The sequence below is a fragment of the Larus michahellis genome, chromosome 2 (genome assembly GCF_964199755.1).
Source record: "Larus michahellis chromosome 2, bLarMic1.1, whole genome shotgun sequence".
NCBI classification, from domain to species: Eukaryota; Metazoa; Chordata; class Aves; order Charadriiformes; family Laridae; genus Larus; species Larus michahellis.
The window spans coordinates 933510-957265 of NC_133897.1; the positions used below are offsets into that span (position 1 = coordinate 933510).

A 23756-nucleotide genomic window follows, 5' to 3' on the forward strand; every position below is an offset into this window, starting at 1 on the left:
GGGACGGCGGCAGCGTCACCATCGCTGTTTTAATGCAGGGACCGGGGGGGGACGACGCACGCACGGACACCCACGGGGACTGGGGGGTCGGGGGGAGCCGAGCGTAGGGAGCAGGAGGTGTTCCCCCGGGAAGGCCAGGAACGGGGCTGGCTCCTCCGGCGTGGCCAGCAAGATGGCCGGGCCACCCCCTCCCCGGCCGGAGCCGCATCCTGCCGCGAGCAGCCCCTCCGCCCGGTTCTGGGAGCCAACACGACGCTGGGACGGGCTGCGGCGGGGGAGAAGGATCCGGCACCCCCCGGGTCGAGCTCGGTCACGGCCCCACGGAGGCCCGGCCATGGCCGGCAGCGGGGCAGCGTGTGCCGCAGGGCGGTTCGGCCGCCCTCCAAACAAACCATCCGGCGGCGAGAGGTGCCGGCGGCAGGGGGGAGAGGCGGCGGGGGGGACAGGCAGCGGGGACAATGGCGAGGCGGGTGCCGGCTTAGCCCGGGGGGAGGCTCAGGGCGGCGGCAGCAGCACCATCTTGTCGGCGAAGCGGAGCGGGCCGAAGAGCCGCGGCCATGCCGGAGGTGCCATGGGTGAGGGCGGCCATTTCCCGTGCCCGGCTTCGCTCCGGGCGACTCCGCGTGCCCCACACTTCCCGTCGCTCCAGCTCCTCTGCCGGGACGGCGCGGACCCAGCCCACCTCTGCCCGTGGGTCCCAGACCTCGCCGGGGGGGGGGGGGTCCCGTGAGGGTCCCCCCGAGACACCTCTTTTTGGGCCAGCTCGCCCCGCCGCAGCCACCGGGACACACGCCGGAGCCCGGTGGGGACACGGCACCTGCCTGCCCCACTGCAAGGTTGGGGGGCTCAGCCCGTGCCCTGGTGCCTGCCCCCCACCCCGGTACCTTCTGCAGGGGGTCTCTTGGTCGCCGTCCCCCCCTCCCCCAGGGGGGGGCGGCGGGGCAGCGATGTCCCGCGGGGGGCTCTGCCCCACACACCCGGCCGGCGAGACCCCACAGCGTCACCCCGAGGTGCGGGGGGCAGAGGGGACCTTCACCACCCCCCCCCCCGCAGCACAGGGGTACCCCCAGGGACCAGACCCCAGCGCGACACCCCGGTTCTGCAGGGTCACCCCCAGGGATGGGACACCTCCCCCCCCTGCCCCCAGGGATGTCCCTTGGGTGCCCCAAGGGACTGGACACCCCAAGGATGCTCTCTCCAAGCCCAGACCCCCCCCCACAGGGATGTCCCCCCCCCCCGAAGCCCGGACCCCCCACTGCCAGCTCCTCCAGGCTGCGGAGCGGGCAGATCTCCCCCAGCCGCCTCCGTTTTATCCGCAAAATCCAATTCTAATCCCCGGACCCCAGCACGGCCGGGTCCCCGCCGGAGCTGGCGGGGGCTGCAAGGTGGCTTCACCCCCAACACCCCCCGCAGGGCAGAGCCCCCGCGTCCCCAGGGCCTGGCAGCGGGACCACCGCCTCTGCCCGCCCGCTCGGAGCCCGCTGCCGTGTCCTCACCGCCGGCGGCACTCGGCTCCACGCGGCCTCGGGGCCGCCGAAGAGGGACTCGGGGGTCTCCTTCACCGAGGGCCAGGCTGCCGGGGGGTCCCGGGGGACACAGGGAAGGGCAGCCCCCCCCCCCGGCAAGCCACCAGACCCCGAGTTCTCCCTGGGCAGAGGAGCAGGACCCGCGCGCCATCCCTGCTCCGACTGGGACAAGCACCATGGCAGGACCCTCCCGAGGGTGGCCAGCAGCCAGGATGTCCCCTCCGTCACCTCCCGCTGCCATTCGTCCAGCAGCTCCCGCTCCTCTGCCAAGAACCAGGCTGCCACATCCGTCCTCCAATGTCACCGGCGCCTGCGGGGATGACACCGGGGGGTCCCTGCTGGGAATAAACTGCACGTGTTTGTGGGGAACGGGGCTTTGCTGCCGGACCCCCCCCGGGGGGTGGCACCAGGGGACCAGGACAGTCTGTGGGGTCTGGAGATCAGTGGCACCAAGGCGGTCCAGGTTGGTGGCACCAGGGAACCGGGACAGTCAATGGTGCCCTGGGGTCGGTGGCCTCGGAGGGTCTGCGGGAGTCTATGGGGTACGAGGTCGGTGGCACCGGGGGACCAGAGCAGTCTGTGGGGTCTGGAGATCAGTGTCACCGGGGGGTCCGGCAGTCTCTGGAGTCCAGGGTTGGTGGCTCTGGGGGTCCGGGTTGGTGGCACCAGGGACCAGGACAGTCAATGGTGCCCTGAGGTCGGTGGCATGGGGGAGTTTGGGGCAGTCTATGGGGTGTGAGGTTGGTGGCACCAGGAGACCAGGACAGTCTATGGGGTCCGGATTGGTGGCTCTGGGGGTTCTGGGGGGTCGGTGGCACCAGGGCACCAGGACAATCAATAATGTCCCGGGGTTGGTGGCCCTGGGGTGTCCAGGGGAGTCTATGGGGTGCGAAGTCGGTGACACCGGGGGACCAGGACGGTCTATGGGGTCCAAGGGTTGGTGGCCTCAGGGCGTTCAGGGCAGTCTATGGGGTGCGAGGTCAGTGGCATCAGGGAACCGTAACGGTCTATGGGGTCCAGAGCTCGGTGGCACCAGGGGACTGGGACAGTTTATGGGATCCGGGTTGGTGGCACTGGGGTTCGGGGGGTTGGTGACATGGGGGCGGTCTGGGATCAGTGGCACCGGGCCACCAGGACAATCAATGATGTCCTGGGGTTGGTGGCGCCGGGGGGTTTAGGGGAGTCTGTGGGGTGTGAGGTCGGTGGCACCGAGGGACCAGAGCAGTCTATGGGGTCTGGAGATCGGTGGCACCGGGGGCGGGGGGGGGGGTCCGGGTTGGTGGCACCAAGGGACCAGGACAATCAATGGGGTGCGGGGTCGGTGGCACCGGCTTTTCTGCAGATCGGTGGCCCCGGGGCTTCGGGACATTCAGCGGTGTCCCGGGCTGTGGGAGCGCTCGGTGGGGTACCGGGTGGTGGTGGGGGGGGGGGGGGGGGGGTGGCCCCGGTGGCCCCGGGGTGTCACCGGCGCTCGCCGGCCCCGCCGCGCCTCCTCCCGGCCGCCAGGGGGCGCCCCCGCCGCGCGCCTGGCCCCGCCCCCTCCTGCAGCGCCCCCTCACGGCCCGGCGGGCGGCGCGGCCGCGGGGCGCGCGGGCCCGGTGGCGGCGGCGGCGGCGGCGGCCATGTCCCGCCGGGGCCCGCCTCAGGTGAGGGCCAGGACCGGGCCCGCGGGGGGCGGGAGTCTCCCCCCGCCGGGGTCTGCCCGGGCACGGCGGCGGTACGGGCCCCGCCGGTCGCCGAGGCTGCGGCCCGCGGCCCGGGGGAGGGAGGCGGGGGGGGGGGGCGGGGGGGAGTGTCCCCGGGGTGCCGGTTCTGAGGGACGGGGTGGGGGGCTGGGGACCCCCCTGGGGATAAGGGGAGGGGGGTCCCTTTGAGGTGGTTCAGGGAGGGTGGGGACACCCTGGGGACAAGGGGGGGGGGGGGGTGTCCCTTTAGGGTGCCGGGGGAGGGTGGGTTGGCGACACCCCGGGGATGGGGGGGGGGGGGGGGGGTCCCCTTGGTGGCTGCCGGTTCAGGGGGGCTGGGGACACCCCGGGGTTGAGGGGGAGGGTCCCTTTGGGGGGGCTGTGGGGCAATTCGGGGACAAGGAGGGGGTCCCCTTGGGGTGCCGGGCGGGAGGGGCCTGGGGACACGCCGGGGATGCCGGGGGGGGTCCCTTGGGGGAATGGGGGAGGTGGGGCCAGGGGACACCCTGGGGCCGGGGGTCCCCTTGGGGGGACAGTCCCTGGGGGGACAGGGGTCTGGGGACACCCTGGGGATGGGGGTCCTCATGGGGGGACGGTCCTGAGGGATGGGGGACACTTCGGGGACAGAGTCCCCTTGGGGTGCCGGTTCAGGGGGGCTGGGGACACCCCGGGGCTGAGTGGGGGGTCCTTTTGGGGTGCTGGGGGAGGGGGGATTGGGGACACCTTGGGGATGGGGGGGGGAATCCCCTTGGGGGGATGGGGGAGGTGGGGCCGGTGGACACCCTGAGGTCGGGGGTCCCCTTGGGGTGCCGGTCCCTGGGGGACAGGGGGCCCTGGGGGGCACCCCAAGGATGCTGGTCGTGGGGTCTGGATGGAGGTGGGGGGAGTCTCCCAGGGGTCCTGAGGGATGGGGGTGGTTGCAGCCGGCGTCTGGCCTATCCCCTGTGGGATGTGGGGGTCCCTTGGGCCTCCCCCTGCTGCGCTTGACGTCTCTTTTTCACACCCCCCCCCCCAGGTCTCAGGCACCCCCCGGCGCAAGGCCATGGGGCCACGGGCCACGGCAGGGCAGGTGGAGGCCCAGCAGCTGCAGGAGCTGCGGAGCCGGACGGAAAAAGCCGAGCGGAGGCTGCTGGCCTGTGAGAACCTGGTCGGGGAGCTGGGCAACAACCTGGCCGCCCTGGGCAACCTCCTGCAGGACTACGGGCACCTCCAGCAGCGGCTGGACAACGTGGAGAATCTCCTGAAGAACAGGAACTTCTGGATCCTGCGGCTGCCCCCCGGATCTCGGGGAGAGGTCCCCAAGGTAACGGCATCTGGCCCGGCCCCTGGAAGCACCGGTGCCACCACCAAAACCACCTAAACCATGGGGTTTAGGGAATGCCGGAGGGATTTTAGCAGTGGGCTCGGGGGCTGAGTTCCTGCGAGGCTTGGACTTGGAACCACAGACTGATTTGGGTTGGAAGGGACCTTAAAGCCCACCCAGTGCCACCCCCTGCCCTGGGCAGGGACACCTCCCACCAGCCCAGGTTGCTCCAAGCCCCGTCCAACCTGCCCTTGAACCCCTCCAGGGATGGGGCAGCCACAGCTTCTCTGGGCAACCTGGGCCAGGGGCTCACCCCCCTCACAGCCAACAATTTCTGCCTCACATCTCATCTCAGTCTCCCCTCTGTCAGTGGAAAACCCTTCCCCCTCGTCCCATGGCTCCCCTCCCTGCTCCAGAGTCCCTCCCCAGCTTTCCTGGAGCCCCCTGAGGGACTGGAAGGGGCTGGAAGGTCTCCCCGGAGCCTTCTCTTCTCCAGGCTGACCCCCCCCAGCTCTCTCAGCCTGTCCCCACAGCAGAGGGGCTCCAGCCCTCCCGGCATCTCCGGGGCCTCCTCTGGCCCCGCTCCAACAGCTCCGTGTCTCTCCTGTGCTGAGGCCCCAGCGCTGGAGGCAGCACTGCAGGGGGGTCTCACAGAGCGGAGCAGAGGGGCAGAATCCCCCCCTCGCCCTGCTGCCCACGCTGCTGGGGATGCAGCCCAGGCTGTGGGGGGGTTCTGGGCTGCCAGTGCTCGCAAGCCCTGATGTGGCCAGACACGCTTTGCTCTGTGCCTGCCCGGAGCTCCGGCAACCAAAGCCAAGCGCTGACTTGCACGCGCCTGTTTTCGTTACCCAAGCGCACCAGGAGTCACCGAGCGCGTCATACTTGTGATTCCAGGTACCGATCACCTTCGATGACATTTCGGTGTACTTCAACGAGCAGGAGTGGGAGAGGCTGGACCGCTGGCAGAAGGATCTGTACCGGGCCGTGATGAGGGGGAACTACGAGATGCTGATCTCCCTGGGTAAGGCACAGGGGCTGCGCCGCGCCGGCGGGGAGGGCTGGACCCCGACCCACGGCCTGGTTCAGTGGGGCTGGAGGCCCATCGCCAGCAGAACCCCTCCTGGCAGTCAGACCCACGTATTTTCCCTCCTCCCTGCTTGTAAGGAATGAGCAATGTCTGTAAGAGATGGCTGTAGGAAATAATAGTGGCGATAACAGTACGAACAATATCAATTATGCAAAATATCCACGTGAGATGCTGTTCCTGACGACGATGTAAGTGGATTCCAGGGTCAGGGAACCATCTTCCAGCACAGTTCAGGAATTCTCTGGGTGAAGTCTGATAATGGCACCTTGAACTTGTTTTTCTGTCTGTTAAAGCCCCTCTGGGAAGCGACAGGGACATTTCCATGTACCTGCCTAAAGAACTGACCGAATCACGCTCGGTCTTTCTGAGGCCACCTGACGTTCTTGGGTGATTTGGGCTGTAAGACATTCCCCACCAAAAGCCGTTTCTTTGGCGTGACTCGTACCGCGCTGGTCTGTGCAGCTGCTCAAGTTGAGGCTTCGCTTTTCTCGGTAATATTTTGTAGAAACAGAACAAACGTGTTCCCCTCCTGGTCCCGCCTGGCACCGACATCTCTACGGAGCAGGTTGGTTTCTGTCCCTGCTCCGGAGCGATGGCTCGGAAGAGTTGCTTTTCAAATCACTGCTAAAGGCGAAACGGGAGGAAAATGTTAAAGACAAACTTTCCTCTTTCCTTTAAGATTTTAGGTCACGTTCTGTTGTTTAGATACTCTCTGTACTTGAGCTGCAGCTCACGGGCGAGTCCCAACACAGGACCAAGGAACCGACGTCACAGTTTTTCCGTGTTTCCGTACGAGTAATATGTTTGCGTCTGTCGGTACTGCTGCAGGCTCCGGGGTCAGGGAGAGAAGGGGTGCTCAGAGAAGGGGTGCTCGGAAACGTTTGGGAGTTCGACCTAATGAAGGGGCAGCCAGTTTCCTAATTAACCATGCTGTCCTCTGCTCCTCCGCCCCGCGAGCAGACTATGCCGTGTCCAAGCCTGAGATCCTGTCCCGGATCGAGAGGGATGAAGAGCTCTGTGTCCGAGACGGTCAGGAGCTCCTACTGACAGATGTCGGAGACGATCAGGAGCTCCCGGGGGCACCAGAAGAGACGGACCAGATGAAAGAGGCTTTGGGAGAAGACGAATTCCCCGTGGAAGCTGACACAGGTAAGTCGGGGGTGCCAGGAGGAGGTGGCAGCTCCAGTCTCGGCTGTGTCAGGACATCTCCCAGCAGTGTCCGTGTTGGGAATGAACTGCTCTGAGGGTTTGTTGACTGCGTTGACTAAACCTCCACGGAGTACCTGGAATCTTTCTTCCAAGAGGAACGTTTGTGCTTGGTCAGATGAATCCTGTGGAGAAAACCAGACAAAGCCTGTCAGGAGGGGCTGGGATGGAGTCTGGAGCGGTGGGATGGACCTCTTGTGATCCCTTCCAGTCCTCTTTCTGTGCAGTTGGGCAATCCTTCTTCACCCAATGCCGTGCGTGAGCCCTAGGGCTTCCAAAAACACTCCTGGTGCCTTGGTTGAGAGAGGAGACGTGGTGGGAAGTGAGGAACCTGGGAATGTGGGGTGGGAGGAGGAGGCGGGAGCAGCTCCGCTAGTCAGGAGGTCAGGAGAGCCTTGGGGCACGGCATGGGAGAGCTGGAAAAATCAATGGTTAAAGAGCGCGAAGGCTGGGCTAGAAGGTCGGAGACGCTGGAAAGGGCCAGGCAGATCCTGACAGAGGCAAGAGGAGAAGAATTGCGTGGGCTCTTTGCTGCAGGACTGAGGAGTTGGGGGCTAAAGAAGCCCCAGGTGAGCGGTGGGGGGCGGTGGGGGGGCAGAGGCAGGGCAGGCTCAGTCCCTCGGGTAGTGTCACCCACGAGTGTCACGAGCCCCGAGCGTGTGTTCGGGGGTTGGTTTGTCGAGTGCTGACGGGTAGAGAGGAAAAAGACGTTACGTAGGCAGAGGCCGTCCCTCTCCTTTGATATTTTAGTTCGTGTTCTGCTATTTAGGTCTTCTCTGGACTTGAGCTGCAGCTGCGCTCCTGGCTGGGCCCTGCCACGGGGCCAAGACAGCAGCACCGCCTTTCCTGTTGGAGCACGGATAATTTCTTTGTGTCTGTCCGTACCGCTGCTAGCCCTGGGGTTAGGGAGGGAAGGGGCACCTTGAGAGTTTGACGGAATAAAGGTGCAGCCGGTTCCTGGTAAAACACGATGCTCCTCTGCCCCGTGAGCAGGCGGTGATGTCTCCAAGCCTGACGTCCTGTCCTGGATGGAGAGGGATGAAGAGCTCTGCGGCAAAGACGATCAGGAACCCCCGCTGACACGTATCGGAGACGGGCAGGAGCCCCTGCAGACAGACATCCGAGATTGTCAAGAGTCCCCGCAAGCACAGGTGGGAGACGATCAGGAGTCCCCCCAAACAGGCGTCCCAGGCGATCAGGAGCCCCTGCAGACAAGCGTCCCAGACGGTCAGAAGTCCCCGCGGACACCAGAAGAGATGGACCAGAAGGAAGAGGCTTTGGGAGAAGATAAAGTCTCCACGGAAGCTGACACAGGTAACTTACGTCGGTGCCGGGAGGACTTGCTTTCCCGGGCCGTTCCTGTCCCAGCTCTGTCAGGAAGGTCTCCCAGCAGTGTCTGTGGGACACAGCATGGCAGGTCACCGTGCTTCCAGGGAAAACGGACGGGGTTCCAGGTCCTGAACGCAAGGAATACTGCCTGTAGAGTTGCTGGGGAGGGTTTAGGAGGGATGAGGTTGCTCTACAGAGGTGACAGCACGCAGCACCTTGGTGACTTTCCTCCCAGCCCTCTCTCTGCTTTTGGTCCTCGTGTGTGGCTTCACTCCGGTTCCTTCTAACACCTCACGTGCTTTCCGTAGAATCACTGAGGTTGGAAAGAACCTTGAGGATCGTGGAGTCCAACCGTTAGCCCAGCCCTGCTGAGCCCACCACTACCCCACATCCCTCAGCACCACGTTGGCCCGGCTTTTAAATCCCCCCAGGGATGGCGACTCCCCCACTGCCCTGGGCAGCCTCTTCCAATGCTCGACAGTCCTTTCCCTGGAGAAATTTTTCCTCATATCCATCCTAAACCTCCCCTGGCGCAACATGTCGTGGCTTCTTGAGCCGTAGCTCCCTCTGGCTCTTCGGCACGCTCCCAACACACCTTGGGCGAGCATCACACCAAAGCAGGAAGGCGTGAGCTCCCGCGTTAAAAAAAGTTGCTAAAAATTGCTCCTCTCTGCCAGCGGAACTCCCCATCCTGGTGATGAACGTCATGTCCCTGAGCGCGCAAAAAGGGGAGCTGCGCAGGGAGGATCAGCCCGAGGAAGAGGTGGAAGAGGACCCGGCCGAGCCTGGCAGCCGTGAGTAACCCGGCGCAGGGGGGACACGGGGCCCCGCAGGCAGGAAGCAACTCGCTACCCTGCTTGAAACGGGGAAGGAGAAGAAACCTGGAGGCCTCTCTTCTGGCACCGAGCAAGGGAAGGGGCTAGCGGTGGGTGTTTCGACCCTATCGTCTCTGCAGAAAGAACAACGGTTGGGGTTCCTTCTCTCAGAAACGGGGGGAGAGCTGGCAGCAGCAGCACGCTTCCTGCCTCCAGCTCCGCTGCATTACGGTAGGGCTGGCCTTGAGCTCAGGTGGCTTCCCGTGACACGGCCCTCTTCTCCGTGGGGAGCAGAGGGCGTAGGAAGGGGCATGGCCGCCTGCAGACACCCTCTGTTCCGGTCCTGACGTTTTGTCAAGCCGATGCGCAGAGCGCTTCCTCGTCCAGGGACTCGGAGCCCGTGCCTGGCACTGGTGGCGCAGTTAAAGGGCACGGGTTGTGGGCATGGCTTACGCCGGCCAAATGGGCCGCAGCGGGGTGTGGAGAGCTCGCCACAGCCCTCGGCGTTGCACAGCCCCCGCGGGAGACGGTTCTCCCGCAACGTTTGGCGTTTGCCGGCGTAGTCCCAAGCTTAGCAGAAGCGAAGAGCCTGAAGTACCGCAGTCTGTCGCTCTTCAATGACCTTTTTTCCGGCTACACCTCGTGGCCGTCGGTGGTGCCCTGGTTCTAGAGGTGGATCCCTTTGCGCCACCGGCCCTGATGGCCCCGCAGCAAACCACAGCCTGGTTCTTCCTGGGAGCAAGAGATCTGCCCCCTGAGACCACGTTGGGTTGCTCAGGGCAGGTGGGCAGGACGCTGTGGTGGCACCCGCGCCTTTCCAAACTGCGTTCCCAGATTCAGTGACTCGTTCGGGATGTCATATCCAAGCACGTTCAAGAGCAGGAAGTTAGTGGAAGTGGTCAACATGGATTTACCAAGGGTGAATCATGCTTGACCAATCTCATAGCCTTCTAGGACGTTATAACTGGTTGGCTGGACGAGGGCAGAGCAGCAGATGTCATCTACCTTGACTTCAGCAAGGGCAGAGAAGAACCTCAGGAGGTTCAGCAAGGACAAGCGTAGGGTCCTGCACCTGGGGAGGAAGAACGTCAGGCACCAGTATAGGTTAGGGGCGGACCTGCTGGAAAGCGGCTCTGAAGAAAAGGATCTGGGGGGTCTTGGTAGACAGTCAATTATCCATGAGGCAGCAACGTGCCCTTGTCGCCAAGAAGGCCAACGGAATTCTGGGCTGCGTAGGGAAGAGTGTGGCCAGCAGGTCGAGGGAGGTCATCCTCCCCCTCTGCTCTGCCCTGGTGAGGCCACAACTGGAATATTGTGTCCAGTTCTGGGCTCCCCAGTTCAAGAGGGACGGGGAACTGCTGGAGAGAGTCCAGCGGAGGGCAACGAAGATGATGGAGGGGTTGGAGCACCTCCCTGATGAGGGAAGGCTGAGAGAGCTGGGACTCTTCAGCCTGGAGAAGAGAAGGCCGAGGGGAGACCTTATTAACGTTGACAAGTACCTAAAGGGTGGGTTGAAGGAGGATGGAGCCAGACTCTTCAGTGGTTCCCAGTGACAGGACGAGGGGTAACGGGCACAAGCTGGAACACAGGAAGTTCCCATCAAATATGAGGAAAAAACTTCTTTACGGTGAGGGTGACAGAGCCCTGGGACAGGCTGCCCAGGGAGGGTGTGGAGTCCCCTTCTCTGGAGACTTTCAAGCCCCACCTGGACGCAGCCCTGAGTGACGTGCTCTGGGCAATCCTGCTTTAGCAGGGGAGTGGGACGAGGTGATCTCTAGAGGTCCCTTCCAGCTCTGAAAAATCCCGTGATTCCGTGATTTGTTGGTAGCTCCTTTATTGCTAAAAGCCTGCTCGGTGCTTTGGATAAACCACAACCTGGGTTTATCCTGGGAGGGTGAATGACCAGTGCCTGCGTTCCGTTCCAGAGAAAGGCTTTTTACTGGGAAATGAAGTGGCGCGTGAAGGGGCTTCTCCTCCTGAAAACGTCAAGGTGAAGGAAGAGGAGCCTGAGGCGTTGCAAGAGGTTTCCGCACCCTCTCCCAGCCCAGAGATCCAGAAGTGCCCCAAAAGTGAGCAGGGCAAGGCCAAGAGCAAGAAGAAGCCGAGCAGATGTCCAAGCAGCAGGCTGCTGATGGGCAACTGTCGGCGTGGCGACGTGCGCGAGTGGTCGCACCCCTGCACCGAGTGCGGGAAGCGCTTCCGCCTGAAAATCAACCTCATCATCCACCAGCGGAGCCACGCCAAAGAGGGGCCCTACGAATGCACCATGTGCGAGATCAGCTTCGCCGACAAAAGCCACCTGGACCTTCACCAGAGCATCCACATAAAAGACAGGGCCTTTGGGGCCAAGGTCTGGGGGAACGTCCACCCAGAGCTGAGGATCCGGCCGAGGAGGAAGTTCTACGGGGCTTTCTATGGAGGTGCCAACAGCCTGAGCAACGGGACGTACGCTGGGGGGGCCTGGCTGGGCCAGGCCAAGGAGGAACCGGACAGAGGGAGCCTGTCCAGCACGTGTTTCTCCCGACAGCAGAGTCCCAAATCTCCTAGGAAGCCTTTGCTGAAGTGCAGCCATTGCAAAAAGATTCTCTCTTGCACCTCTTCCCTCCAGCGGCACCTGCAGATCCACTCGCAGGACAGGCCGTATTGCTGCACCGCCTGCAAGAAACGCTTCACCCGCAGGACTCACCTCTCGCGCCACCAGAAAATACACGAGCGCCAGAAAGCCCTGGCCGCCCTGCAACAGCCCGCCACCGTCGCGCCAGCGCCCCGGCAGCCCCAACCGCGGGCAAGCCCGGAGGCTCCTCGCTCAGCGGCGCAGGCATCCGAGAAAAATGCGGCCAACGCAGGCAAAGGAGTTCCAGCAAACGTGCTCCCGGTCGGTCCCGGAGAACTCGGACCGCCGGACAGGAACTGCCACGACTGGGGTGGGAGAGCCGCCCAGCCTGTGGTTAGACTGGGAAATAGGGCGGTGGTTTCGGGGGTGACAGAGAAATGACGACGGGAGGGATCCCAACTGTTGAGAGAAACTGCGCGAGCGTGGATTTTTGCACATGGCGGGGGCGCTGGGGCTGCGAAACCGTCTGTCCGCTGGATTTTAGGAGCTTTCCTGAATTGTAGAAGGAATCAAAAGGTTGGATACCGCCACGACAGAAGCCTCCGGTGATCCAAAATGCTTTATCATTCCTCGGACTCTCGCGTCCACTGGCTGACGCGTGAAGTTTTCTCAAGCTGACCTTGCTGGGAGGTTACCGGGTACAAACCCTGCAGCCCAGCGAGAGGAATCGCAAACAGCCGTCGAGCTCACCCGTTATTTGCTGTCGGAGCTGACCCCCCCCACCTCGCGTCTGGAAATCCAGCGACACCGGCGAAGAGGACACAGAGAGAAGGGAATGAAGCTGGCGAGCCAGGCGGGATTCCCAAGGAGCTTTTCACCTCACTGACAAAATTTCTTGACCCAAGACGCCGGATGAAGAGAGCGCGGCATCTCCGAGACCCCACCGCGTCCTGGCCACGCTTCTTGAGTAACTCGCTCTCCTGAGGAAACCCGCTCGATCGGGCGGGGAACACCCGAGCCTTGCGTTAGGAGAGACGTCGAACAAATCGCAGCGCGACGTTTTCGGCTTGCGCCGTGGGCGTTTCCGAGGTGCCAGCGGCGCTCCTTCCCCAAGGGGGTCGTCCCGCGACAGCCGGGAACGCCCGCGAGAGCGAACCCCCTCAGGACCAGCCTGCACAGATGGAGAGTCACTTTAGACATAACTCAGGGGTGAGATTACCCCTGCGCCGCGGCAGCGGCGGTCGGCGCCAGGACCCCTCCTGGGGGGCTCAGGTGCGTCGGCTGCAGAAGGAACCCCCCCCTCCTCCCCACTCTCCAAACCCCCCCCCAACTCTCCAAACCGACTCACGTGCGAAATCCCACTGTAACTAATCCTGTGTGAAGACTAGTTCTGCGAACTACCTCAAACGTCTCGCGGCGTGAGACCTGCCCAAGAGGCCCGCGGGTCAGCGGAGCCCGGCGAGCGACGGCAACCAGCCCAGGTGCGGCTCCGGCCTCCCCAGGAATCGCTCCCAACTGCTCGCGTCCACGGGCCAGAGCCCCGCGTGCGTCACGTGCGCTGCTGGGAAGCGCGACTCGTGTACAGAGAGAGGAAACCATTCCTGGTGGCATGGAATCGTGTACAGACAGAGAGAGGAAAATCATTCCTGGGGGCATCGCCGTGCAGGCCAAACGGAGCAGCGGTTAGAACTCTTTTTGAGTTTAGTTTTCTGTGTGTCTGTGTGTGTTTTGTTTGTTTGGGTTTTTTTTTTTCCATTGAGTTGCTTGATGTAATTATTTGACGTCACTGTGTCTCTGTCCCTCTCCCGGCGGGGAGCGCGAGGAACCGGTTTGCTGCTCGGATTTTTCATTCCTGGCCCTTCGCGAGGTCCTGGTGGGCTGCTGCGGGCAGCGCGTTTTGGGCACCGAGGAAATGCCCGTGCCGCGTCCTGGTGTAACCCTCAGCGCCGAGAGGTGCCCAGCCACCCCCCTGCCCCGCGGGAGGGACGGCGGCGTCAAAGCTGCTCCTTGGGGACGACACACCATGACGTCCCACTGCTCCTCGGGCCTGGTTTCTCACAATCCCGTCCCCCCGGGATTGCGGCGCGTGCCTGGACCGCAGCCGTGAGGAGGTGACGGTGGCAGACACGTTGACCCCGTGTCCCCAAGGGATGACGCTGCCTCCTGCCAAGCCCGGGAGGATGCGGGGATGGTTGATGCCTTATGGTGGCGCGGTGACGGTGGGTCTGGTGCTCCGGCACAGCCTGTAGTGACCAAACTGGTCATCCCAGCCCAGGTAGAGACCCCCCCGTCGATCCCAGTGACGGTGTGACGGTATCGCTGGTGGGTGATGCCTCCGCCTGGGTGGCGTGGAGGGGCCGGCCCCTCCCGGGGGCCAAGCGCCCCAGCCCAGAGCTTTTCTTCTGAAGCCGTTGGGACTGGGACCGGCGTTTCCCGTGAAATCCCAGACCCTTTTCTCAGGCTACGGAGTCAATAAAGTATTTGTCTGTACCAGCTGCCCGGTTCCTGGCGGGGGGTGCTGAGCTGGCCCCCTCGCGCGCTGCCGGGGATGGGGTAACCAGGCAAAGGGCAGCTCCAGCCTGGGGGAGGGGGCGCAGGGGGGGGCATGGGGTCATCGCCAGCAGCTCCCTCACCCCCTTCTGCGCACGGTGGCCAAGCCCCCAGGGAGTGTCCCAGGGGCGAGGGCGCGGGGATGGCTTGGGACCGTCAGCTGCCGTTGCAGCGGGGGCCGGGGGAGGCCCGAGAGCGGGGCTGGGGCAGCGGGACCACGAGGCCCCGCAGCCTCTGTGTCCCCTCCTGTCACCGTGAGGAGTCCCTGAGCCTCCGCGGCCACACGGGGCCATGCAAGGGGACATTGTGGTCCTTTGCCACCATCCCAGGCCTTGCTGGACACCCCCCAGTACATCCCAGCCCCTTGCACTGGACCCAGCACCCTGGCGTGAGCCCCAGGGCCGGGCAGAGGGGCAGGACCACCCCCCAGTGCTCTGCCTGGGGCAGTCCAAGCCCTGGGGACCCCCCCAGCTCCCGCCACCCGCCGAGCCACGCTGCCCGCAGGTGACGTGGGTGCCCTCAGTGGAAACGGCCACCAAACCTCAGCCCATGGCAGCAGCCACGCTGGGGGAGGGCAGAGCCACAGCAGGGGTGTCTCCGGGGTGTTGTCGCCCACCACTGTCCCCCAGGATGTCACCATCACCCTGGGTGCCACCAGGACACCCCCAGGATTGTCAACCGCATGCCCCAGGGATGTCACTTGTCACCCCCTGGGCCGAAGCGCGGGGACAGGGGCACTGTCTGTGCCCCGGGGTGCCACTGCCTTGCGAATGCTGCCCCCGTGGACCAGGGCAGGTCCATGGGGGGACTCGGGCTGCCGGGCCCCACGGAGCCGTGCTGGGTGCTCCTACATGGGGACAAACACAGCGGGCGCAGGGGGCCAAGCCCTGGGGACACCCCGACCACGGCCAGGAAGGTCGAGCCCTCCGCAGGGGACAGGACGAGCGGCCAAGGGGACCGGGGAAGGGCAGGGCCGCAGGCAGGAGGGAGTCCCGTGGGTCCCTGGCATCTCAGCCCCCGCATTCCTGCGGGGCGGCTCCTACATTCCTATGGGGCAGCTCCGCGTTCCCATCAGGCAGGTCCGCATTGCCGTAGGGCGGCTCCGCGTTCCTCCCCTCCTGGCCCGTGGCCTTCTCCTCCCTGGCAGCGAGTCCAGGGGCCCCTCAGGGCTCCTCGCCTGCCTTAATCAAGGCCTCATTAAGGGTGACCGACACCGCCGGGGGCGAGGGCTGGGCTCTTCCCCGTCCCCCCCCCCAGAGCAAAGGACCTCGCGCGTCACACGGATGGGATGCCGGGGCGAGGGGGGGACACAGGGTGGCTGCCCCTGGGGTGCCGAGCAGGAGCCGCACCCACGGGAGAGACGTATGTTATGATTTACAGGGATCGCGTACCCAAACTCCCTTCGGCGCGATCCCAGTCGTCCCCTCCCCGAGCCCGCCCCGAGACCACAACCGGAGACAACCGTCAGCCCAGTCTTTTATCCGAGTCTCTTCCCGGCTCGTCCGATTGATGCTTTGGGGACAACACGATGACCCCGGCTGCTGCCCGGCCGCAACAGCCCCTTCCCGGGCCACCCAACGCCCCCTCCACGCTGGTAGTGTCTGAATAACCCTGAGTTCGACCGCGCCGCTGCCCGCCCCGCCGGACCCGACGCAGCCGAATCCGGCTCCTCAGCCGAATCCCTCTTCCACGGGGCAGCGGCACAACCTGGCTCAGCCCCGGCTACCGAACCTTCTCCGTTGCCTCTTGGGCCAGTCTCTTCACCCCCGGCGCGTTTTCCTGCCTGCGCAGCACATCAACCTGCCTCCATCCTCCTCCTCCTCCTCCTCCTCCTGGAGACCCAGCGGTGCGGAGCCCCACGGCGGTGCCACGAGCCCCACGGCGGTGCCACACCAGCTGCCGGGCGTGTGCCGTCGTCGCCGGCTGCTGCACCTCTGCGGAGCAGCCCGGAGAAACGCCGCCCCTTCCCTTTTCCAGCCCTCGCGCTACGGATTATCCTGGGTCAAAGCTTTGCAGGGGCTGGTCTCGTGGATGGGCAAGCTGACGGCAGGCGAGCTGGCCACGGCGTGAACTTTTTGGTGGTGGTTCAGAGACTGCCGGTGCCGGAAACTCTTGCTGCAGCCGTTGCACTGGAAGGGCCGCTGCTGGGTGTGCCGGCGCTGGTGTTCCTCCAGCGAGGCTTTTTGGGGGAAGCTCTCCGTGCACTCGATGCAACGGTAGAGCCGCTCCCCGGCGGCGCTGGCCCGCGCCGGCCGGCCGGCCCACCCGCCCCGCAGCTGCACCCCGTGGATGCGCTGGTGCTTCTGGAGGTGGTGCTTCTGGATGAAGCCCTTGCCGCAGGCCGGGCAGCGGTAGGGCCGCTCCCCGGTGTGGATGCGGTAGTGTTTGTTGAGGTTGGACTTCTCGTTGAAGCTCTTCCCGCAGGCAGGGCACTGGAAGGGCCGCTCGCCCGTGTGCAGGCGCTGGTGCCGCAGCAGCGCGGCGTGGTGGGCCAGGCTCTTGCCGCAGGCCGTGCAGATGAAGGAGCCGTTGCTCTTCCTCGCCTGGTGGCTCTGCTGCCGCGCCAGGAGGTTGCGCTTCAGCCGGACGCTCTTCCAGCCCAAGGGGAGCGCGCGGGGCTCTTCCCCCACGGCGCAGGGACGAAGCTCCTCCAAGGTGGGCTGCGACGAGGCCGTCTCCGTGGTCACGTCTTCTCCCAGCGGCATTCCCTGGGGCAGGGCGAAGGGCTGGTCAGTCCCCACGCCGAGCACGTGCTCCGCCGGGAAAGGCAAACCCGGGGCAGGGTGAGCTTCCACCGGCACCACCACGGGCTTGAATTCAGGCTGGGCGGCCCCGTGTTTGCAGAAGTCCCCGAAGGCCTCTCCTGCCGCCTTCTGCTCGTCCAAGCCGGCGTGGCTCTGCCAGGGCACCGGCTGCTCCTGGCTCAGGGGAACCTCCTCCTCCAGCCTCCCCGAGGGTGCCTGCGGCAGAGCCAGGAGTTCAGCTCCTTCCTCCTGGGGCTGCTGCTCTTCGGTCTTGATGACGATCTTCTCACCTGCCGAAGAGACAGAGGTTCATTCCCGGCAGGGAAAGCTCTCCCCGTGCCCGCAGTGCCAGTGCAGGAGCTGAGCTTCCCCCGCCCCCGCCGCACGCCGGCGCGTTGGCGACACGAACCAGCAAACGGGCCGTTAGAAAAGGAGCGGGAAGGTTTCACCGAGAGCAACGCGGGAGAAGGGCACGCGAGGGGGGAAGGGGCACTGGCACCTCGTGGGGGTGACCTGGTGGAGCTCAGGGACGGCTGCTGGCCTGGCAACGCCAAGACTCGAAAGGAAACCAAAACTGAGGAAACCCGAAGGCAAAAACTGAGGCCGCAGAGTCCCAGGTGGAATTTTGTCAGGAATGGCAGAGTTCAGGTGGGTGAATCTGGGGAAAAGGGTCAAAGCAAAACCTTCCGGGAGCAGGAAGGAGGGTCTGTCTGCAGCCGTGCAGCCGCAGAGCCACCCTCGCGCTACGCTTTGCCCCGGGTCTCCCTGTTTTCCGCTCTTTTTGGCTCTTCCGGACTTAAAAAAGATTTGGTCTTCAAAGTTTTAAGGAAGTCCCAATGGCATGGCTTAAATTCCCGACAGCTCCTGACCCCGTGCAAGGCTGGAGACGCTCCCGGCAGGGGCGTGATGGGCTCCGCTGGCCCCCGGGGGAGGCAGGGGCACCGCTGCGGGCAGGATCCAACCCCCGGCTTTGTGGGGAAGCAGCGGCGGCGGCGGCGGCAGGGACAGACCCAGCCCAACCCAAATGCTCGTTCTCAGCCTTCGCTGTGACTCACCCCCGCCGAGGTGCCCCAACACCGCTCCCTTCTCCGACAGCAGGTGGGTCCTCGCACCCGAATCCTCCCCGTCCTCGGCCGGCGGCGGCGCAGCGGGTTTGGAGCTGGCGTCCCCAGACCCTGGGAAGGAGGAAGCAGCGGAACGAACCGCTGACACCGGGGACCAGCACCAGCCCCCGGCCTCGATAAAGGGCTGCTCTCGCGCAGCGGGAGCCGGGGGGTGTCCGGGGGAGGCGTGGGGGGGTGGCGGCCCTGGGCTCCCAGAGCAGCGGCTCGGGGTTCCCAGGACCGTCCCAGCAAACGGGGTGGCGTCAGCCAAACCAGGCAAAATGACTTCGGTTACCCCAAGAAGAAGCGACTGTCAGGCACTCAGCCTTCAAAATTTCGCCAAAAAATAATTAGTGCTAAAATTTAGGGCTGTCCGCGGCAAATCCCTGCGGGGGGAGGGCGGGGGGGGGTGTATGTACGGCCCGTGTCCTGGCGAAAAAGCGTGCAGGAACGCAGGCTGCCGGGGACAGCGTGGGGACGTCGCCTGAAATCCCCACCACGCACCGTCCTGACCGCGCCGGGAGGGCTCTCCCTCCGCTCCCGCAGACGCCGCGCGGAGTCCCGGGATCCCAGCGGACGCCCGCTCCTCCCGCAGTGCTCCCGCTCACGGCGCGGGGGGCGACGGTGGTGGTGGTGGTGTTTTGGGGGGAAGCCTCGCAGGGCTGACAGAGGGACAAACCCCGGCAGCGTCCCAGCGCCCCCGCTGACGCTGGCACCGCTGCGTTGGTGTGCGTCGGACGCACGGGGGTTGGGGAGGGGGGGGGGGCAGCGCGAAGCACGGTTGTCACCCGCAACCGACGGGCACCAAACCTTAGAGGCGTTCAAGGCATCGCCTCTCGCTGCCCGTTCTGACACCCAGAGCGCGCGGCAGCCCACGAGCCACCGCCAGCCGGATTCCCAGAATCCCAGAAGCGTTCGGGTTGGAAAAGACCCTCGGGATCGTCGAGCCCAGCCACCGACCCCACTCTACAGAGTTCTCCCCTGCACCACATCCCCCAACACCGCATCTAAACCACTCCTAAACACATCCAGGGATGGCGACTCCACCACCTCCCTGGGCAGCCTGTTCCCGTGTCCGACCACTCTTTCCGTAAAGAATTTTTCCCTAATGTCCAGCCTAAACCTCCCCTGCTGCAGCTTGAACCCATTCCCTCTTGTTCTAGCGCTAATTACCTGTGAGAAGAAACCGGCGCCAACCTCTCTACAACGGCCTTTCAAGGAGTTGTAGAGAGCGATGAGGTCTCCCCTCAGCCTCCTCTTCCTCAAACTAAACAGTCCCAGCTCCTTCAGTCGCTCCTCGTCAGATTTATTCTCCAGGCCCTTCACCAGCTTCGTTGCCCTCCTCTGCGCTCGCTCCAGCACCTCGACATCTCTCTCGTATTGAGGTGCCCAAAACCGGACATAACACTCAAGGTGTGGCCTCACCAGTGCTGAGTACGGGGGGACAATCCCCTCCCTCCTTCTGCTGCTCACACTATTTCTAATACAAGCCAGGATGCCATTGGCTTTCTTGGCCACCTGGGCACGCTGCTGGCTCGTGTTCAGCCGCTTGTCAATTAGAAGCCCCAGGTCCTTTTCCAGCTCTCCAGCCACGTTGCCCCAAGCCCGTAGCGCTGCACGGGGTTGTTGTGGCCCAAGGGCAGGACCCGGCGCTTGGCCTTGTGGAAGCTCGTGCCCGTTAGCGTTGTGGCCCGTTGCGGAATTTGGATGATGAGGTGAAGTCTCCGTGCTCGAAGGGCGATTAAGGCTGGCTTTGCTCCCTCTCGCGCAGCCCAGGGGAGGGAAGGCTTGTCTGGCCATCGCAGGGCACGTAAATAACGGGGGAGTCCTGGGGAGCCGGGACAGCCCTGCTTTTCGCCAGCAGAGCCAGTAAAAATCAAGAGAACCGAGACTTTGTGCAGGTCCCCGTTTCCTTGAGAGACCACGTTGCCCGGTAACTGGCTTTTGCCTCGTTACCTGCGAAATGCGTATTAACGTTGACACCCCTGTATACGCTAACGAAGATTTTGGAGATCGTGCTAAACGCGTACGGCTATAGCACTCCTCTCTCCACCCAAATCACACCACGCGTCACCTAGGGGAGGGAAACCTCGTAATCCCGGGGGATAAAAGGACGGAGCAAATGGGAGAGGAGAAACTTGATCCCCGAGGGAGCAGTCGAGGGGCTGCGTTCTCTTCCTGCGCCCCAGGCCGGGACGCCATGCTGGGCAAGCACTGCGTCTTTCCCCCCGCTGGGCAACGTTACCCCGGGTTGTTGTAGTCGCGTTAATTTTTTGCGAGCCGTATTAAGCTCGAGTAATTAGCGCTACCGTCGTCAGTGACTTTATCGACGGCACTCTCGAATCTGCGACCGTCGCTCTCAACAAAGTAACCGACTTCGGCTGTTTGTGAATCTGAGTCAGTGAGAAGTCCCTTGGCGGGACTCTGATCCTAAATCAGCGAAAGTCCTGGGTCTCTGACAGACAAATACCGGAACTACAGTCTTTTTAAGGCGACACCCATCGATCCGATCTATCCGAGTCTCTCCGTAGAGCCTCCCCACCCTCGTGCGGATCAACGCTCCCGCTTAACTTGGCGCCGCCTGCGAGCTGCCCGACGCTACGCTCTACGTCCTTATCGGGATCGTCAATAAAGACGTTAAACCCAAACGGCCCCAACACTGAGCCCTGGGGGGCGACTGGGCCCGGGGGGTGACGATTGTGTCCGACCGCGTCAGGAGAGACGGATCCTCACCAAGGGAGACCACAGCCTCGCCGCTCCCCTTCGTCGCCACCCTGCAGAGCTCCTTCTGCCGGCTCTCCGCCCTGCCCCACTCCGGCTCCGGCAAACCCGCCGCCTCATCCGCGCACGCCGCTGGCACCTGAAACGGCAGGAGGCACCTTGGGCGCGTCCCTGTGAGCCGGGGCTTGTCCCCCTTCGTCACCGTGGGCACATCCCCGTTACCTTGGGCTCATCCCCATTGCCTTGGGGACATTCCCATTACCTGGAGCTCGTCCCTGTTTGTCACCGTGGCCACATCCCCATTACCTGGGGTTTGTCCCCGTTCGTCACCGTGGGCATGTCCCCGTTACCTTGGGCTCATCCCCACTGCCTTGGGGACATTCCCGTTACCTGGAGCTTGTCCCCGTTTGTCACCTGGGACACGTGCCCGTTATCTGGGGCTTCTCCCTGTCACTTTGGGCTCATCCCTGTTAGCTGGGGCTTGTCCCCCTTCGTCACCGTGGGCACGTCCCCGTTACCTTGGGCTCATCCCCGTTGCCTTGGGGATATTCCCGTTACCTGGAGCTTGTCCCCGTTTGTCACCTGGGACACGTGCCCGTTATCTGGGGCTTGTCCCTGTCACCTTGGGCTTGCCCCTGTCACTTTGGGTATGTCCCTGTTAGCTGGGGCTCGTCCCTGTCACTTTGGGCACGTCCCCATTAGCTGGGGCTTGTCCCCATTCATCACCGCGGGCCCGTCCCCATTACCTTGGCCTTGTCCCTGTCATCGTGGGCCTGTCCCCCTTAGCTGGGGCTCGTCCCTGTCACTTTGGGCACATCCCCATTAGCTGGGGCTCGTCCCTGTCACTTTAGACATGTCTGCATTAGCCGGGGCTTGTCCCCGTTTGCCACTATGTGCCCATCTCCGTTACCTTGGCCTTGTCCCTGACACTTTGGGCACGTCCCCATTAGCTGGGGCTCGTCCCCGTTGGTCACCGTGGGCCCGTCCCTGTTACCTTGGCCTCATCCCTGTCACTTTGGGCACATCCCCGTAGACTGGGGCTTGTCCCTGTCACTTCAGACATGTCCCCATTAGCTGGGGCTCGTCGCATTTGTCCCCATGGGCCCGTCCCCATTACCTTGGCCTTGTCCCTGTCACTTTGGGCACGTCCCCATTATCTGGGGCTCATCCCCGTTGGTCACCATGGGCCTGTCTGCGTTAGCTGGGGCTTGTCCCTGTCACTTTGGGCACGTCCCCACTAGCCGGGGCTCGTCCCCGTTGGTCACCGTGGGCCCATCCCTGTTACCTTGGCCTCATCCCTGTCACTTTGGGCACAACCCCATTAGCTGGGGCTCGTCCCTGTCACTTCAGACATGTCCCCATTAGCTGGGGCTCATCCCCATTCATCACCGTGGGCCCGTCCCCGTTACCTTGGGCTCGTCCCTGACACTTTGGGCACGTCCCCATTAGCCAGGGCTCATCCCCATTTGTCACCATGGGCCCGTCCCCGTTACCTTGGGCTCATCCCTGACACTTTGGGCACGTCCCCATTACCTTGGGCTCGTCCCTGTCACTGTAGGCACATCCCCATAAGCCGGGGCTCGTCCCCGTTGGTCACCGTGAGCCCGTCCCCGTTACCTTGGCCTCGTCCCCCCCGGGTCCCGGCCCGGGCCCGGTTGCCCAGCGGCCACTGTGCTGGAGCTGGCGCTCGACGTGCTCCAGCCGCCGCGTGTTCTCCTGCACCAGGGCGGCCAAGGCGGCCCATTTGCGTTCCAGCCGGTTGCCGAAATCCAGCACCGCTTTCTCCAGCCCGGACACTTTCTTCTCCGCCGTCTCCGCTCTCCCTTCCAGGCTCAGGAGCCGCCGGGCCTGCGATTCCACCTTCCTCTCCACCGCCTGCACCGCCGCCACCACCGTCCACAGCGAGATCTCGGGCACCGCCGTCGCCTTCTCCCCCTGCCCGGGGGGGGGACCGTGGGGCTGCGGCGGGACCGGCTGCCAGGCCTCGGGCCCCCACCCGGGCTCCTGTGAGGGAGGGAGGGAGGGAGCGGGGGGGGGCGGTGAGGGGCGGCGGGACGGGACCGTGTGTGTGTGTGTGTGTGTGTCCCCCGCTTCCCCGCCCCGTGTCCCCGCCGACTCCCCGGTCCCGGTGTGTGTGAGGGGATGGGGGGGGCGGGGGGGGGGGGGTGAGGGGACCCACCGCCCCCCCCCCCCCCCGCGGTACCTGCGCCGGGCCCCAGCGGGCCATGGCCGCCCGCGCCGCCGCCGCCGCCCCGACACAGCGCCCCCTGCCGGACCGACCGACACACCGCGCCGCCCCCGGGTCCCCCCCACGGTGTCGTCGTCGTGGTGTGTCCCCCCCCCCCCCCCCCCGCCACACCGGGACCGCCGCTCCCAGCCCGGACCCCCTCCCCCCGCCTCTTCCCCGACCCCCTCCCCTCGCCCGGTGCTTCCCCGGCCTCATCCACCCCCCCGCCCCGCCTCACCGGGAGGAGCCCAGCGCCATTCCCGGTAGCCCCCGGTACCGGCCAGGCCCCCGGTGCCGAAGGGAGGCGCGTGCGGCATCTCCGTTGCTGCGGCATCCATGGGCCCTCGCCAGAAAAGGGATGAGGCCAGCACCACCGCCGTGCCCGGTCCCGGTGTCCCATCTCGTCCCAGCGGCCCACCCGCTCCCAGCATCCCATCCATTCCCGGTGTCCCATCCACTCCGGGTGTCCCATCCACTCCCAGTGTTTCATCTCTTCCTGGCGTCCCATCCACTCCCACCATCCCATCCACTCCTGGTGCCCCATCCATTCCTGGTGTCCCTCCCACTCCCAGTGTCCCATCTCTTCCCAGTGTCCCACCTGCTTCTGGTGTCCCATCTCTTCCTGGCATTCCACTCGCTCCTGGTGTCCCACCCACTCCTGGTGTCCCGTCTTTCTCCTGATGTCCCACCTGTTCCTGGTGTCCCATCTCTTCCCGGTATCCCACCTGCTCCCAGCATCCCATCCATGCCTGGTGACCCATCCATTCCCGGTGTCCCATCTCTTCCTGACATTCCACTCACTCCTGGCATCCCATCTCTTCCCAGCATCCCATCCACTCCTGGTGTCCCATGTCTTCCCAGCGTCCCATCCACGCCCAGTGTCCCATCTCTTCCTGGCATCCTACC

At 64.6% G+C, this 23756-nt stretch overlaps 2 protein-coding genes across 3 annotated transcripts; one reads left to right on the forward strand and one right to left on the reverse strand.

Annotated features, from left to right (window-relative positions):
* The first annotated feature begins 3096 nt into the window (after nt 1-3096).
* On the forward strand, nt 3097-13995 carry LOC141738505 (uncharacterized). Its single transcript, XM_074573765.1, has 7 exons — nt 3097-3172; nt 4227-4514; nt 5409-5535; nt 6562-6750; nt 7801-8121; nt 8814-8930; nt 10877-13995. The coding sequence occupies exons 1-7, from the start codon at nt 3149-3151 to the stop codon at nt 11944-11946; spliced, it is 2136 nt and encodes a 711-aa protein (XP_074429866.1). The 5' UTR covers nt 3097-3148; the 3' UTR covers nt 11947-13995.
* Nucleotides 13996-15518: 1523 nt separating this feature from the next.
* On the reverse strand, nt 15519-23269 carry LOC141738509 (zinc finger protein 212-like). Of its 2 annotated transcripts, none has more exons than XM_074573779.1 (5): nt 23089-23269; nt 22241-22627; nt 20636-20762; nt 17855-17974; nt 15519-17089 (listed from the first exon to the last, which is right to left on the reverse strand). In XM_074573779.1, exons 1-5 carry the CDS (start codon nt 23248-23250, stop codon nt 16041-16043), a joined length of 1845 nt encoding a protein of 614 aa, XP_074429880.1. In that variant the 5' UTR covers nt 23251-23269; the 3' UTR covers nt 15519-16040. The 2 variants fall into 2 exon arrangements, with proteins under 2 accessions (XP_074429880.1, XP_074429881.1); XM_074573780.1 differs by lacking the exon at nt 23089-23269 and adding an exon at nt 22827-22913.
* Between the last annotated feature and the right edge of the window lie 487 nt (nt 23270-23756).